This window comes from Sciurus carolinensis, chromosome X (genome assembly GCF_902686445.1).
Source record: "Sciurus carolinensis chromosome X, mSciCar1.2, whole genome shotgun sequence".
Taxonomy (NCBI): Eukaryota; Metazoa; Chordata; class Mammalia; order Rodentia; family Sciuridae; genus Sciurus; species Sciurus carolinensis.
The window spans coordinates 44411768-44428996 of record NC_062232.1 but is presented as its reverse complement, the minus strand read 5'-3'; the positions used below and the strand labels follow the sequence as shown (position 1 = coordinate 44428996).

Here is a 17229-nt window from a genome sequence, read left to right as displayed (position 1 = left end):
AATTCCTTCTTTCAAGTCTTTTGGGTATATACCCTAGGAGTGTCATTGCTGGATAATACTATGTTTAACTTTTTGAATAACCATCAAACATTTTTTCCACTTCAGCTGCAAAATTTTATATTTCTACCATGAGTACATGATAGCTCTTAATTTCTCAACATCCTTTCCAACACTGGTTATGTTCTGGTTTTTGGTAATAGTCATTCTGATGGGTGTGAAGTAATACATAATTGTGGTTTTAATTTGTGTTTTCCTAATGACTAATGAGGTAGAACACATTTTCATGAGCTTATTGGTGATTTATACATCTTCAGAGAACTATCTGTTTAAATCCTTTGCCCACTTTTATTTTATTTTTTTAAAAAATTGTTTTGGTACTATGTGTTGAACCCTGGGGCACTTTACTACTTAGCTACTTCCCAGCTTTTTAAAAAAATTTTTTTGAGGTAGGGTCTCACCAAGTTGCTCTCTACGTTGCTGAGGCATACTCTTGCTTCAGCCTCTGGAGTCATTGGGGTTATAGTCGTGTGCCACTGTGTCTGGTTCCTTTGCCCATTTTTAATATCATAAAAAAACATTTTTTATGATATTGGGGATTGAACCCAGGGACTTTTCATGCTAGGCAAACACTCTACCAAGCTATATCCCCAGCCCTATCCTGCTGCTATTACTGTAATTATTTCTCAGTAAAAATAGTAAAAACTTTCATCAAGAGGCAGTGGGTTAAACTTGGTTGTGCTTCCTTACACTTATCTCACTAGTATTAAAGCTAAATTAGTTTGAACAAGCTTGTTTTTAAAATAACATTGTCTTAATTGTCTCTTTTCACTAAAAAAATGTAGAGGGTAGCTGGGTGTGGTGGTGCACCTATGTAAACCCAGTGACTCAGGATGCTGAGGCAGAAGGACTGTTAAGGTTGTGGCCAGCCTCAGTAACTTAGTGAAGCCCTAAGCAACTTAGTGAGACCCTATCTCAAAATTGAAAATAAAAAGGACTTGGAAAGGCCTGGGGATATAGCTCAGTGGTAGAGCACCCCTGGGTTCAATCCCCTGCACCAAAATAATAATAATAATAATGATAATAAATGTAGAGGGTTGAAAAGCCTCTATTTACAGGACACCAGGTTGTCCACATGATTCTTTTCTGCTTTAAGTAGTACACGAGGGTCTCTTTACATAGACATTATGGAATATATTAGTTTCAGCTCCTCCTGGCCTCTAATACAGATCGATTAAACCTTATATATCTTTTAAACATTAGTTGAAGGGAAATAATTGCCCTCCTTTGTAAAAGAATCTTTTGAAGTCTTGTCTTTTTTTTTTTCCTTCTCAGAGATGGTTAATCCTTGATATTAAGCTAGGGTTGATTCCATTATATGTATACTGTGGCCTAAAACCAGAGTTAAATACTTAAAGAAAACCACTGAACTTTGTTGAACCACATTAGCTTCACCCACAACATTCTTCTAAAGAGTGAAGCACACCATTGCTAATGAAGTCAATGACATAAACATTTGTGAAGGAGTTTGAATTTCTAATTTACTTTAGAATGTATCTATCTGGGGGAGTTTTTAGTTTCATTTGCTGAGAATCTGTTGTTGGAGTCTTAGTAACTTAAGCTGATGGCTTAGGGAAAATTAATCCACCCAACATGTACTTCTCTAATTCTTTTTTTTTTTTTTTTTTTTTTTTTTTGCGGTGCTGGAGATTGAACCCAGGGCCTTGTGCTTGTGAGGCGAGCACTCTACCAACTGAGCTATCTCCCCAGCCCTCTAATTCTTTCTAGGCATATATTTATGTATGTTGAAGTTCATTATATAGCAGGCGGGGTGGCACATTCCTGTAATCCCGACGACTTGGGAAACTGAGGCAGGAGGATTGCAAGTTTGAGGCTAGCCTGGACAATTTAGTAAAACCCTACCTCAAAATAAAATGAAATGGGCTGGGGTTGTAGTGCTAGGACTCAATTCCCACTATGGGGGAAAAAAAAAAAGCAAAGTTTGTTGTCTAGATGTTTTACTGGTAGTAATTAATCTTATTTATTTATTTTCTGTGTTACTGGGGATTGAATAGAGGGGTGCTCTATTACTGAGCTATATCCACAGCCCATTTTTTCATTTTTTGCTGAGGCTGGCCTCAAATTTAGGATCCCTCTGCCTGAGCCTTCCAAGTCAGTCATATTACAGGTGTGCACCACTATGCCTGGTATAATTAATTTTTAAAGTTACCATGTATGCATGTTATTTGGGATTTCTTTGTATTCTTTATAAGATTTAGTTTTATAACAAATAAGATTTGGTTTTATTACTAGAAAATTTAAATAACATTGTTTTGATATAAATAATTTTGACATGATTGGAAGAATTGATAATAAGATATATATTTTGCTTATTAGGTTGTCTATCAGGAACCTACTAAACCACGCATTTTTTGCTGAGGATACAGGACTGAGGGTAGAGCTAGCCGAGGAAGATGATTGCTCAAATTCATTCCTGGCTTTAAGACTCTGGGTTGAAGACCCTAAAAAATTAAAAGGCAAACACAAAGACAATGAAGCTATTGAATTCAGTTTCAATTTAGAAACAGATACACCTGAGGAAGTAGCATATGAAATGGTAAGTAAGTTTTACCACTGTTTTCTCCTGCCACATATGGTATCAGGTTTGATTACTTTTTTGTTTTCATTGCTTTCTTTTCTCTCACTTTCTCCTGGTTTTTGTTTGTTTTGTTTGCTAGTATATTTTCAGAACAGGGCACTGAATCCAGGGGCACTTTAACCACTGAACTACATCACCAGCCATTTTTACTTTTTATTTTGAGACAGGGTCTCATTAATCACCCAGGCTGGTCTCAAAGTTGTGATCCTCCTGCCTTAGTCTCCCAAGTCACTGATATTACAGGAATGTGTCACCTAGGCCAGTCTTCCATTTTCTCCTGTTTTCTTTATTTAAATTGTTTTCTTATTGTAAAATGTATCTCAGTAGCATAGTGTATGGACTTTGTATGCACACTGTAAAGAACAATACAACACTACATTCGTTAAGAAATAGAACATTATCATTGCCTTTGAAACCACCAGTGTGTTGCTCCCAGCTACATTCCCTCTCTTAGCTCCATAGGCAATATGTATCTTGACTTTTCTATTACTCACTCTTTTGCTTTTCATTATAGTTTACCTAAGTAATATATTGTTTTATTTTATAAACCTAAGCAGCAAATAACACACCTAGCTGGTTACACGGGGGTAGTATTGGTATAATTAGATGAAAAACCCCAGGGGAGGATAAGCTGAAGAGAGTCTCTGGATCATCATCTGGTTTCAACTTCCCTACCAGCAAACAAGAGCTGTTTCTGGGGAAATCGGAGTATAAGGTTAACAGTGAGTTCAAAGAAATAAACCCATGGCTCAGCATAGTCAGAGCACTGACAAAGGCTGTTGTGCAGACCAGAAATTAGTTGTTTGTTAACCATATGGTTGTACAGAAAGTGGGCCACTCTGATATTTCCATTTCTAATTTTTCTGTGACCAGCCCCCACCCTCAGTATATCATAGCATGTCACTAATTGCTGGAAAGTGAAGTCTACACCTACTCCAAGCAGCTACCAGTGCTGGTAGGTGGGGCCTGCATGAGTTGCAGCAGCACATAGTCAAGACTGGCTATGTATCGCCCATCCGAGTCAGGCTTACCTGGACATTCTGGCCTCAGGTTAAAAAGGATAGAACAATGACAGTGGGGATCTTGGAGATGATAGCCCTTAACATTTCTGAATTTATAGTTATGCTGTTCTAATCTGAAATGTTTTCCTTGGACATCTGGTGTACAACTGGCATCTGGATACTTACCTTTACTATCTTCCTAGACTTTTCTTTGCCTCACTCCTGTATTGGGATTTATATTTCTTAAATCCCATATTTTTTTCTTACCTGGCCTGTCCTTTTGTTTTAGTGGCACACTTTTCTGCTAGCTTCTTTTCTTGAAGTATTGGATTTTTTTTTTTTTTTTTTGCAGTATTGGAGACAGAACCCAGTGGCACTGTACCACTAAACCACATCCCCAGCCCTTTTTATTTTTCATTTTGAGACAGAGTCTTACTAAGTTGCTGAAGCTTGCCTTAAACTTGTGATCCTTTTCCCTCAGTTTCCTAAATTGTTGGGATTATAGGCATATGCCACTGAGCCTGACTTTCAAATATATGTTATATATCTCTGTATTTTTTTAATATTTACAATGAACATATTATTTTAGAATAAGTAAAACAATGTAAAATTACTTCAGTTTAAAAAATCTCTAAAACTAAAAATCAATATTTCTTTGTTTCTACCAACATGCAGAGGTATAAAAATCACAGTATATGGGCTGGGGTTGTGGCTCAGTGGTAGAGCACTTGCCTAGCATGTGTGAGACCCTGGGTTCAATTCTCAGCACCACATATAAATAAATGAATAAAAATAAAGGCCTATCAACATGTAAAAAAAATTAAAAAAGAAATCACAGTACATCCTGTCTATACTGTAGTATAGTGTTTTAAGTTTTCTGCTGTCTTCTTAAGAAAGGGTGTACATGGGAGGTAAATTTTTTGAGATTTGGAATACAAAAATGCTTTTTTCCATCTTTGTATTTAATTGATAATTTTGGCAGACCGAAGCACTTTTGGTTGACTGTTGCTTTTTTTTTTTTTTTTTTAATTTGGAGTCATTGCTCCCTGCCCGTTTGGCTTTTAGTATTGTTAAAAAGTCCAAAGTTGGGGCTGGGGTCGTGGCTCAGTGGTAGAGTGCTTGCCTAGCATGTGTGAGGCACTGGGTTCGATTCTCAGCACCGCATATAAATAAGTAAATAAAAAGTAAAGGTTCACCAACAACTAATAAAAATATTTTTTAAAAAGGCCAAAGTTAGAGCTGAAGGGATGGCTCCTCTTGGGGGGCGTTTGCCTAGCATATACAAGGACCAAGGATCGAGTCCCTAATCGGACCGCCAGACGGGAAAAAGACCAAAGTTGTTGTGATACTTGATTGTTTACATGTGACCCATTTTTCCCCGCTTTGGAAGATCTTTTGTTCTCATTGATCTAAAATTTCACAGTAATGTATCTTGATTTGAGCCTGTTTTCATCCACCATTGCATACTCCGTGGATCTTTTAAGTCTGTCAAAACATATCCTTTAATTCTGGAATGTTTCTTGAAGTATTCTGTTGATTTCTTTTGTGTTTCTCCTTCTGAAACTGCCAGTATTTAGATGTTGGGCCTCTTGAACAGGTTTTCCAATATTCTTTTCTATTTTCCATCTCATTTTCTTTTTATTCTCCTCTGGCAGATGTTATCAATTCTATTTTCTAACTCTTCTGTTGAGTTTTTCATGTCTATTAATGTGTTTTGAATTTTTTAAAATTTTTTTTATTTTTTATTATTTTTTTTTATTATTATTGTATACAAATGGGATACATGTTGTTTCTCTATTTGTACATGGAGTCAAGGCATACCATTTGTGTAATCATACGTTTACATAGGGCAATGATGTTTGATTCATTATTTTTTTTTCCCTTCCCCCCCAACCCCTCCCACCCCTCTTTTCCCTCTATACAGTCCTTCTTTCCTTCTTTCTTACCACACTCCTTATCCCTAACCCTAAACCTAATGCTAACCCTTCCCACCCCCCAATATATGTCCTCATCCGCTTATCAGCGAGATCATTCGTCCTTTAGTTTTTTGAGATTGACTTATCTCACTTAGCATGATATTCTCCAATTTCATCCATTTGCCTACAAATGCCATAATTTTATCATTCTTCATTGCGGAGTAATATTCCATTGTATATATATGCCACAGTTTCTTTATCCATTCATCAACTGAAGGGCATCTAGGTTGGTTCCACAATCTGGCTATGGTGAATTGAGCAGCAATGAACATTGATGTGACTGTATCTCTGTAGTATGCTGATTTTAAGTCCTTTGGGTATAGGCCAAGGAGTGGGATAGCTGGGTCAAATGGTGTTTCCATTCCAAGCTTTCTGAGGAATCTCCATACTGCTTTATGTGTTTTGAATTTTAAGGATCCCTTTTAATTTTTTTATCTGTTCCTTTTTAGGGTAAACATCTTGTTTTTGTTTTGTAGATGCACTGTTGTCATACCTCTCTGTAAAGTTAGTGTTTTTGACTACTCTTTTGAATAAGGAGTTTATTGTTACATTTACTACAAATTTAGTAGCTTAAAACAACACCTGTTTATTTTCTTTCAGAATTCCTGGTAGGCTTGACTGGATTCTCCTCTTAGGATCTCACAAGCCTCAAATCAATGTGTTGTCTAGCCTGGCTCTTATCTTGGAGTTCTGTGTAAAATCTGCTTTGGGGCTTATCCAGGTTCTTGGCAGAATTCAATTACATGCAGTTGTTATCATTGAGATCCCAGTTTTCTTGCTGGGTATTATTAGCTGGAGACTGCTTTCAGCTTCTAGAAGCTGCTTTTTAGTCCTTTCATGTGCCCAACCCTGTCTTCAAAAACAGGATTGGCTTGGTGAATCCTTCTAGTGTCATCTGCTTGTAAAAGGGTCACCCAGTTAATCTCCCTAGCTTAAGGTCATCTGTGCTATATATAGATAAATAATGGTAGGAGTGATATCTCATCATGTTCACAGGTTTGGCAGTCAGGTGGGGATATCCTTTTGGGGCCATAATTTTGGCCACTACAGGAGCTAACAAACTATCTAGATGTATTATTGTTTGCAAAAGACTTGTTAACTTTGACTACTATCAAGTAATTGGGTGGACCATTAATCTGGGAATCTCAGATAGGTATTTATAAATCTTTCATCTTGCTTTGGTAAGATTCTCCAGAGAAGCAACTTTCAGTCTCCTTCCTGGAGGATAAGGGTCTTACCTACCAGTATTTTGGCAACCAAATAAGGAAGAAGGTTGAGCATTTCTGCATTTGATACCCAGCTACACATGGTCACTTACTAGTTTTGTTTTTAACCTGGTAGCCATAACCTTACTCAGCTGCACTTGGTATTTTGTAAACCAGAGATCCTTTCTTTTTTGCTCTTTTCAGAGAATAAAACCCTAGATTTATGGGGTAGGGGGAAGCAATCATGCAAAGGTATTGAAGGAACGGTGAGATGCAGGGACCTAAATAACTGCTGCACAAAACCTTATAACTGAGTCTCCACTATTTTAGACATCTCTTTTCATTTTACCTTCAGTTGTAGAAGTACCTAGTACTGCCAGTTCCTGTGCTTTATGATTGTTCTTCAGTATAAATGGTTCTTAGTTTTCTGTAGTTCACCTTTCCCAGTTTTGCTAGCTTTGTTTTTATTTTTGTTTTCTATATCCCAAGGTATTCAAAATGTCATTATCATCACCTTTCTCTTATTCACCCTGTTCTTGTGTGTTTATAATTTAAAATTCCATTTACTATCGGGTAGTTTTTTTGTTTAGAGTTTTGGGAGGGAGCACAATTGGATATGTGTGTTTCATCTAACTTTTTTTTTTTTGTACTGGGAATTTAACCCAGGGGCGCTTTGCCACTTAGCTACCTCCTCACCCTTCTTTATTTTTTATTTTGAGGCAGGGTCATGATATTTGCTTAGGGCCTAGTTAAGTTGCTGAGGCTGGCTTTGAACTTTCAATCTTCTTGCCTCAACCTCCCAAGCCCCTGCGATTACAGGCATGTACCATTGTGCCCGACTGTTTCACCTAACATGTTACTCATCTTTCAACTGCCATGACATTTCTCAAGAATCTGCAGACCTGCAAGACTTTCTTTAAAAAGCAGACTGTAGAATTGAAAATGATGTGCCATGGTACCTTCTCAAGTCATTTTCTCTGATGCTTACCTTTGTTGCTCTGAGACAACAGGCAGAACTGTTTCTTCTTCTCTGACACTTGTAATGCCTGGTAAGATGTAATATTTTGCTCTGAATATAATTCTCTCTCCCTGGAATGTTGATCTCCACTCCAGACTTCATTTGTGCCTTCTTCAATAGCCTGTACATTCCTTTGTTTGGCTTTTATCCAGGTCCAAATTTACTTTCCTCTGTGACCCTTTCCCTATTTCCTCCAGAGAGGCATGTGCTCCTTCAGGCTCTTTTAGCAGCTCATTCTACTTCACTACATTTTAAATTTGTATCTATTTCATACCTCCAGATTTTTTATTCATATAGGACAAAATATCAACTTAGTTACTTGTATCTCTCTGGTACCTAGTCCTGGACATATTGTAGACATTTAATGCTGCCAAATTAAGAAACTGTTAATCTTTTTACAAATCTTAATGACAGTCATAAGTTATCTGTGATAAGGCTGCATATTCTGAAACATCAGGGCTTTTTTATTTTTATTTAAAGTTCAAACTATTTTAATAATGCTTGGTAATACTGCTATTTTTCTTATATTTATTAAAATATATTATTTTATTTCTTGCATGTGTGTATGTCTTTGATTAAGAAAGAATGTAGAGGCCAGGCATGGTGGTAAGTGCCTTTAATCCCAGCAATTTGGGAGGCTGAGGCAGGAGGATCACAAGTTCGAGACCTGCCTCAGCAACTTAGCGTGACCCCATTTCAAAATAAAAAGTAAAAAGCCTGTGTGGCTTTTTATGTGGCTCAGTGTTGGAGTGCCCCTGAGTTCAATCCCCAGTACTGGGGGAAAAGAAAGAAAGAAAGAAAGAAAGAAAGAATGAATGAATGAATGAATATAGAAGCAAATTGACTGTTGTTTAATAAAATTTAGAGTTTTGGGTATAAAATAATGATGTTAGTTAAAAATAGCTAAAATCTTAAATGTTGAGGAAGTGCCTTGCTTACTGTGTTTTGTTTATAGGTCAAGTCTGGATTCTTCCATGAAAGTGATTCCAAAGCTGTTGCTAAATCTATTAGAGACCGGGTGACCCTGATAAAAAAGACAAGGGAGAAGAAGCCTGCTGGATGTTTGGAAGAACGCAGAGATTCCCAGTGTAAGTCTATGGGAAACGTACTTCCTCAGCAGCAAACTACAACTTTGCCTCCTACTCCTGCTCAGCACACTGGGGCCGAATGTGAAGAAACTGAAGTTGATCAACATGTTCGACAGCAGCTTCTACACAAAAAACCACAACAGCACTGCCCCTCCATTAGAGGTAAAGCAGTTAAAATTTGTAAAATGCATACAGCTGACCAATCATATTCCTTTATTTTTAAATAGTACTTTTGTGTTTTTCAGGTGATTCTGTTGTCTATCACTTATTTAATAAAGCTTTTTCCAAATCCCTGAAACAGGACAGCTGGTTTCCTTATTTTAAAATTTAAGAAACTTCTGTTAAATGACTCATGGAAGTAGCTAGCTGTAGTCGGGTTATAATCTAGTAACTAGTGTTGTTCAGAGAAAAAGTAAAATGACCATACTAATGTTTTTAAGGATCTAACATAAATCCTTTAATAAAGAAAATTTGGAACTAAAGATAAAACATATTCCTCAGGAAGGAATTTTCTAGATGTTCAGACCCTTTGTATTTTAGTCCTAAGTCCTTTTGTTTTTCTGCTGTAACATTCTCTTTTTCAAAAGGACAGTGTATTTGCATAGAAATAACCAATGTTCTACAGAGGTAGTATTTTTTTCTATCCAGTTTCTAGGAGAAAGAAAATATGATTCTTATATTTTACTGAAGTCCTAATGATAAGTGTAGTTCAATTAGGAATGGATATACATGAAACAGCTAGCAAATGGAGGTTTTTTGGTGATTTTTTTTCAGGTTTGTTTTATTAAGAAAATGTTATGGGTAGGGTTGTAGCTCAGTGGTAGATCATGTTCTTAACATGTGCAAGGCCATGTGATCCTCAGCACTGCAAAAGAAAAGAAAATTTTAGTATATACCATAATATCAACATTTCATTGCTTAATAGAGAATTTAAATGACGATTTTTGATTAATTCTTCAGGGTACATATTTATTTGTAGTTGTCTTTGGTTGTCAGAATAAAAAAGAAAAGAAACACCATTACCTATACTATTTCAACTTTGTGCATTTTGTTTTCCCTTCTACCTGATGGTTGTTTTCTTTTTTCTTTTTTTTTATTTGTTGTTTTAGGATATACATGAGAATTAGGTGTATTTTGACATATTATACATACATAGTATGCAACCCATTATATTATAGTTTTGATCCCATTCTTGGGTCTAATGCTTGTTTTCTTTGTTATAGGTGACAATTTGCCTGAGGCAGGAGCTGGATCAGTTACACATTCAGATACATCAAGTCAGCCCAGTGTAGCTTATTCCTCAAACCAGACGAGGGGCTCTCAAATGGTTTCTAGTGTCCCACAGGCTGATATAAATGTTCCAGGGCAAATTTATCCGTCTCAGCAACTGGTGGGACATTGCCAGCAAGTTTCAGGGGTGAGATGAACTGTTGTTTTTTAAATTTACAATATCATATTTACTATAAATGGAAGAGTTTATCTTTAATTTTTTTTCTTTTTTGACAGTTACAAAGGCAGCCAAATCTGACTCAGCCCCAAATTTTGCCTGTGGTTCAAGGTCAGTCCACTGTTTTGCCTGTACATGTCCTTGGACCTACAGTTGTTTCACAGTCCCAAGTTTCCCCATTACCTATGCAGAAGGTCTCACAGATAAAGGTAAGATATCATTTTAGAGGCTCTATATTCGTTGAGACAAATTTAACACTGCCTAGATTTTTCTGACAAGCAAAGATTCTCTTTCATAAGTTCATCATAGTTAAGATAAAGGACACTGAAAGCTGAAAGTTCTTTATTTTTTCCTTCACCCAAGACATGCCTCTTGAGAATATACCTAACATTGTGTAACTAGAACCTTGAAAAACTGCATACTTGGAGAAGAAACAGAGAACTTAGTGTATAGATAAAAGATCTACTTAGGACTTTGATCTTTTTTTCTTGTTAATGATAGTTTCTTCTTGGTATTGAACTTTTCCAGCATGGCTTTAGTGTGGAGTGATAAATTAGAAATAGTATTTCATTGTTGGGTACAGTGGTGCACGCCTATAATACCAGTGACTTGGGAGGCTGAGGCCGGGGGATCGCAAGCTCAAGGGTAGCCTTGGCAATGTAGTGAGACCCTGTCTTAAAATTTTATGGGCAGGGGATGTAGCTCAGGGATAAAGTGCCCCTGTGTTCTATCCCCAGTATCACACACAAAAAAAAGATTTCATAGACTTTCATAATTTTTGGCACATCCATCTAAATTCTTGACTTGTTTTGGGTTCATGTTTATTTCTGTAGGAGAATATGAAGTATTTTTGCCTTTCAGATTAGTAAAGTCAGCATCATTTGTTTCCAACAATGAGTAAACAGTCTTTGAATGAATTTATATATTCAAATTATATTCTCACTGCCTAGGTTATGGACTTTGGACATGTGGTTGACCTTTTCTTTGCCATCACCCTGTTTTCTCTACTCACTACCCACTGTTCCCTGAACGTGCCTTCCATCTCTAGATATAAGACGGTCTAAACTCCTGGGCATTTTCTACTTAGCAGCTGATGTATCTGTTTAAGAGATTGATGTACAGTCAAATCCAGTTCATTGACAAACTTTTAATGGCTAACATCTTCTAGGGATATAAAAAAAAAAAAGACATGATCCTTAGACTCCTCAAGGAGCTCATGGTCTCGTAAGGGGAATGCATACATGTACTTGACAAATGCCAGATAAGTTTAAAATCTGCAGTGGGTAGATTTAATCTGATAGAGTTGAGCTTTCCTAGTATTTGGCTAGTGTTTATAAATGATATGATACATATTTGTAATTGAGCTCATATTGTGGTTTGGTTTGTTTCCTTCTAAGACTATAATGCAAAGTATCTTGAATGGTTGCTTATATTTTACTTAAATTCAACAACATAAGTATACAGGTATGTGAATTTAAAATGTGTTTCCAAATTATTTTAAAAAGTTAAAATTTTGTGGAGACAAAAGCTAAAATATTGTTATCAAAGTGTTTTTTGCTTATTAAAAAAAGTAAAGGCCATAAAGTTATAAAAAAGAAAGTAAAAATTGAGTTGTCCCTCCAGCTAGAGACACTTATTATTTATATTTGGGGTATAGCTCTAGGTTTGTCTGTTTTTCTATGTACTCATATACAGTTTTATTTATAGATACATATGTATATTACATACATATTATTTTTATAACCTGTCATTTTCACCTACTATATAAAATTCATATAAACAAGTGTTTTAATAATTTGGGTTTTTTTATGAACCTGGTGGCTCAAGTTCTTGGAATTATTGTAGTCAACCTATATTTATTTCAGCCAATTTCTCTCCTCTCTTCTTGCGATAGCATTTTAGCTATGAAAATGAAATTAGTTGTCTCTTGTGTCTTCCACTATCTGGTGTGAGAAGGTGTTAGGTTCATTTGCTCTGATCTTTCAAGGTTCAAATGAGTCAATGTGGTAAGTGCAATAAATGAGAAGCCATGAGCAATATATTGCTGGGACTGATCTCAGCCCTTTATATATTCAACTAGCGTTTACTCATGGTATTAGGATTTTTATGGAGCTAATGCCATACCTAGCACTTTTTTGATAATTTGCTGACTTTTTTTAGACTATAGCATTATTTTATCAATCATCTGGAACAGTCCCATTAAAATGGGCATAGTATATACATTTATAATTTGAATTTTCCTTGCACCAGCACCAGGAACTGCAGCTGGCTCTTGGAACAGATGGACAAACTTCAGCCCAACCCATGATTTTAGACTTGTCAGTTTCTGGAGTTCCACAACCAGTCCTTTCTGCAGTTTCTCCTCAGACATTGCCTGCTTCACAGATGACTTCCCAGCATCCAACAGTTGATCTTCAACTTGAGCCTGGCCCCAGAAATGGGAATCAGGCATTAACCAAAGCACCAGATGCCAATCAGACTTCTAGTTTCTTACTGGTTAATCACCCTCAAGCTTTGTTGAATCATTCTTCTGCCCAATATGTGAGCAGTTCACAGAATGCTGCTGATACAGCTCAGCTCCCTTCTAATTCCATCAGGGGGCATTCAGGGGCCCATCAACCTTCACAAAAGATACAGTCAGTATCACAGCCCTACCCAGTGGTACATCAGGAGTCTATAACTCCAAGTTCTTCAGTGCCACAAAGCCAGACTGTGCATTTGAAGGAAACCGTGCCTTGTTTCCAAGCCTCTATTCAGCAGCAGCCATTATTTGTACAGCCTAAGATTATGGCATCATCACAGAAAAATGCTCAGCAGGATTGTATTCTGCAAGAGTCTGAAGCTCTTGCAAGTCAGCAGCAGCCAAAGGGTGGTATTGAAAGTATGATTCAGCTGCTGGAACGGCCATCTTATTCTGTTCAACATACTTATCCAGGGCTACCTACAGAACTACCACCTTTCCCACTGAAGGCTCCTGAGCAGCTGCCCTTTGTGATACTTCCCCAGGAACAAACTTCTTACTCATCACAGCCATCTTACCCAGTCCAGGCTCCAGCACAGCCTATTTATTCACTGCCAGCCCTGGAGCACCCACTTTACACTGTACAACCACCGGGACCACAGCCAGCCTATTCCATGCAGACTTCTTTTCCAGTCCCACCTACAGCACAGTTCTCTTATTTGGCACTGGCCCAAGGGCAGCCCGCTCACCTAGTGCAATCTCCGGTTTGGTCACCATTTCCAGACCAGACAGCATATGCCATCCAGGCAGCTTATCCTGTGCAACCTGTGGAACAGCCTGCTTATCAGGCACTGCCTCTTGAACATCTCTCTTACTCAGGACAAACTGCTTACACCATCCAGACAACTGAACAGGCAACTTTTATAACCCAGCAAGTATACACAATAAACCCTCCTGATAGCAAGCTAGTACCCATTATAAGCTCTACAGATCAGAAGTTGTACTCTGTACCACCTTATATAGCTTGGACATCTGAGCAACAAACCTATTTAACACAACCACAAAGTAGTACTTCTTTAACACTGAATCAAAAGATGTACTTAACACCAAACTTAGATACTCAGTTACATTCTAGTATCCAGCGTTCAGTGGCTCCATCCCAAGCAGATGTCAGTTTTGGACACCAACAGCTAAAAACTCAGACACAGTCAACTAGTATTACATCTCAGAGGGCAGCAGAAAGAGAACTTCAATACTCTGAGCAGATGTCCTTCATTCAGTGGGCCTCTTCACAGTCCCAGATCCAGCCCACTCATTTTTCAACACATTTTTCCCAGTCATATCTAACACCAAGCCAGGTTTCTCACTCAGCTTTCATTCAGCATCAGCAGATGACTCATTCATCTCATAGACAAGCACAGAAAATCCATCATTTGTCTACTCAAGAAGGTTCCATAAATCAACAGCAGTCTTTGTGTAGCCAACATACTGCTTCTGTACAGCAGAAGGTACCTGATTCACAGGCACCTAATCAAATTCAGCCATTACCAGGTATTCCAAAGACCATTTCAAACATGGTCCAGATTATACCTCCTTTGCAAGAACAGTTGCAACTGGCGGCAGTGGAGCAGCAACATGTAATACAGCCTTTAGAGCAGCCTCAAGCACTTCAGGCATTAGACAATAAAACTTTTCCCCTACAGAACAAACTAGCACAGTACCGACCAGCATGCATCCAGCAGCAGCAGTCTGCTGGCCAGCCACAGTGGCAGCCATCTTGTAGCTTAGCACCCTTTTCTGGGTCATCAGAACCACAATTACAACAGCAGACCCTCTATCAAAACTCTGGGATAGCCCTTCCAAATCAGCCGTCTTCTTCTGTTCATCTCCTGACACATAGCATTCCAGTACAGTCTTCCACTGCCTGTCAGAGCATTTCTGTATTACAGACACAGCAGCATTTGCAAGGCCAAGAAATTCCAAAGGTAAATTCTCCTGGGGGGGAAATGTGGATGATTGTGATTTTTTTCTGTAATGTTCAAGAATCAGGGAAATAGTAGCTATAGTCGAAAGAGCACTGAACTGGGGAGTCCCAGTCCTTATTCCTCACTCTTTCCTTACTTACTGGGTGAACTTGATTCAAGTCTCTTCTGAGTTTCTTCACCTGTAAAATAAAGCGGTCAGTCCAGATTACTACAACAACAAAAATGTATTAGAGCACTTACTTGGGATCTATCAGTGAATAAAATACAAGAATCCCTTCCGTCATTGACTTTTGTTGTCTATGAGAAAGACACTTAGTAACCATTGTAAAAATTAAGTTATATAATACAGTATAAGGTGCTATAGGGAAAGTGTAGAGCAGGGTAAGTTGGAAAGTGGGTTGCAGTTTTAAAGAACATGGCCATCAGGGTAGGTCTCATTGGATAGGTGTGGTATTTGAACAAACACTGGAAGTAGGTGAGGAATCAACAATGCATATTCCAGACAGAGGGAATAATGGGTACAAAAGGCCCTATGGCAGTAATGTGTGGCATATTTGAAGAACAAGGAAACCAGTGTAGCTTTCTAAGATTTTCTTGTCCTAAAATGTTAGGAGCCTGTGGTTCTCTTTCAGTTTCTACATTTATCATAAAGTATTTGCCTAGGCAAGAGAATAATTAAACAATATTGAGTTATTCTCATGTGCCAAACACTATTCTTTTTTTTGTTGTTGTTTTCTTTTCTTTTTTTGTGGTGCTAGGAATTGAACGCAGGCCTTGCACATGTTAGGGTAGGGTTTTACCACTGAGCTATGTCCTCAGCCACCCAGACACTATTCTAAAGGTATTACATGTACTGTCTTAACTCTAGCTCTAGGAATTCTGTCATTGTCCGTGTTTTACAGGTGACGAACGTAAGGTTCAGAGAGGTTAAGTAACTTTCCCAGGGTCATACAAGAGGGTCAGCATTTGAACACAGACTATCTGGCTCCAGAGGCTATGAACTCAATCATTATACTATGTGGCCCCTTTGTAAGACAGTTATCCTCTAGGTCAGTATTGGGAAAAAAGGGTATGATGACTTTAGTGAGAGTTAATCAGGGAATTGATTGAATTAATTAAAGGAAAGAACTGAATATGATTCATTCTTTGTTCGCTTCTCTGTTCTGCTTTAGATATATTTGAAAAACTGAATTTTTTGAGCTTGGCTAATGAAATGCTTTGAGGTCCATAGATAAAAGGTGTGCTGTGCTGGGTTGTAGTGATAGTCTAGTGATTATATATTACTATTCCAAACAGCTGTTACTTTAAGTATTATATGTTTTAAAATTCCCTCATCAACAATATGTAATATAATGAACTCTGATATGTATATGTTGACTCCTAACAGGACTGAAGAAAGATAAATATAATTTGCTACTGAAGTTTCATGAGACAGGGCATTTAATGCCAGGATTTGTTTCTTTAGAATAAAGGGTTTCACAAAGTATTTGAGATTGGACTGCTCATTTCTGCAGGTAGATTGCATGTGGTGTATATTTTCCTTACCTAATTAAAAAATTTCCCCAACATCTTATTTGAAAAATGTCAAAGGTACAGAATAATTGAAAAATATTATAGCATGAACACCCTTGTACCTACCCTATTGATTGTACAGTTAACTTTTACTATATTTGCTGTATCACATATCTGTTTATTCATCTCTTTAGCCCTTTATTAATCTTATTTTGGGATGCATTTCCAAGTTAAAGTAAGTTGCAGACATCAGTGTACTTCTACATAAAGACTTTAGCATGCATATCGTGTATTAGAAAGTGGTATTTATGTTTCTTATTTAAAATTTAATGTAGAGTAAAATGCACAGATCATAATTCAGTGGGTTTTGATGAATGATTATACCTGTCTAACCCAAATTGTAATCAAGATATAGGATAGGTGTTTTTTTTTTTTTTTTTACATTTACATAGGGTAATGATGTTTATTTTATTTTTCCCCCTCCCCCCACCCCTCCCACCCCTCTTTTCCCTCTACACAGTCCTTCTTTCCTTCATTCTTGCCGCTCTCCTTAGCCTAACTCTAAACCTAACCCTAAACCTAATGCTAGCCCCTCCCACCCCCCATTATATGTCCTCATCCGCTTATCAGCGAGATCATTCGTCCTTTAGTTTTTTGAGATTGGCTTATCTCACTTAGCATGATATTCTCCAATTTCGACCATTTGCCTACAAATGCCATAATTTTATCATTCTTCATTGCAGAGTAATATTCCATTGTATAAATATGCCACAGTTTCTTTATCCATTCATCAACTGAAGGGCATCTAGGTTGGTTCCACAATCTGGCTCTGGTGAATTGAGCAGCAATGATCATTGATGTGGCTGTATCTCTGTAGTAT

At 37.4% G+C, this 17229-nt stretch overlaps 1 protein-coding gene across 1 annotated transcript in view; it reads left to right on the top strand.

Annotated features, from left to right (window-relative positions):
* Nucleotides 1-17229, top strand: part of Wnk3 (WNK lysine deficient protein kinase 3) — a 167181-nt gene that overhangs the window by 46639 nt on the left and 103313 nt on the right. The window contains exons 7-10 of the mRNA XM_047537024.1: nt 2395-2614; nt 8812-9106; nt 10168-10361; nt 10451-10600. Of these exons, the coding sequence (XP_047392980.1) occupies nt 2395-2614; nt 8812-9106; nt 10168-10361; nt 10451-10600 (859 nt within the window). The remainder of the gene's footprint in view (nt 1-2394; nt 2615-8811; nt 9107-10167; nt 10362-10450; nt 10601-17229) is intronic.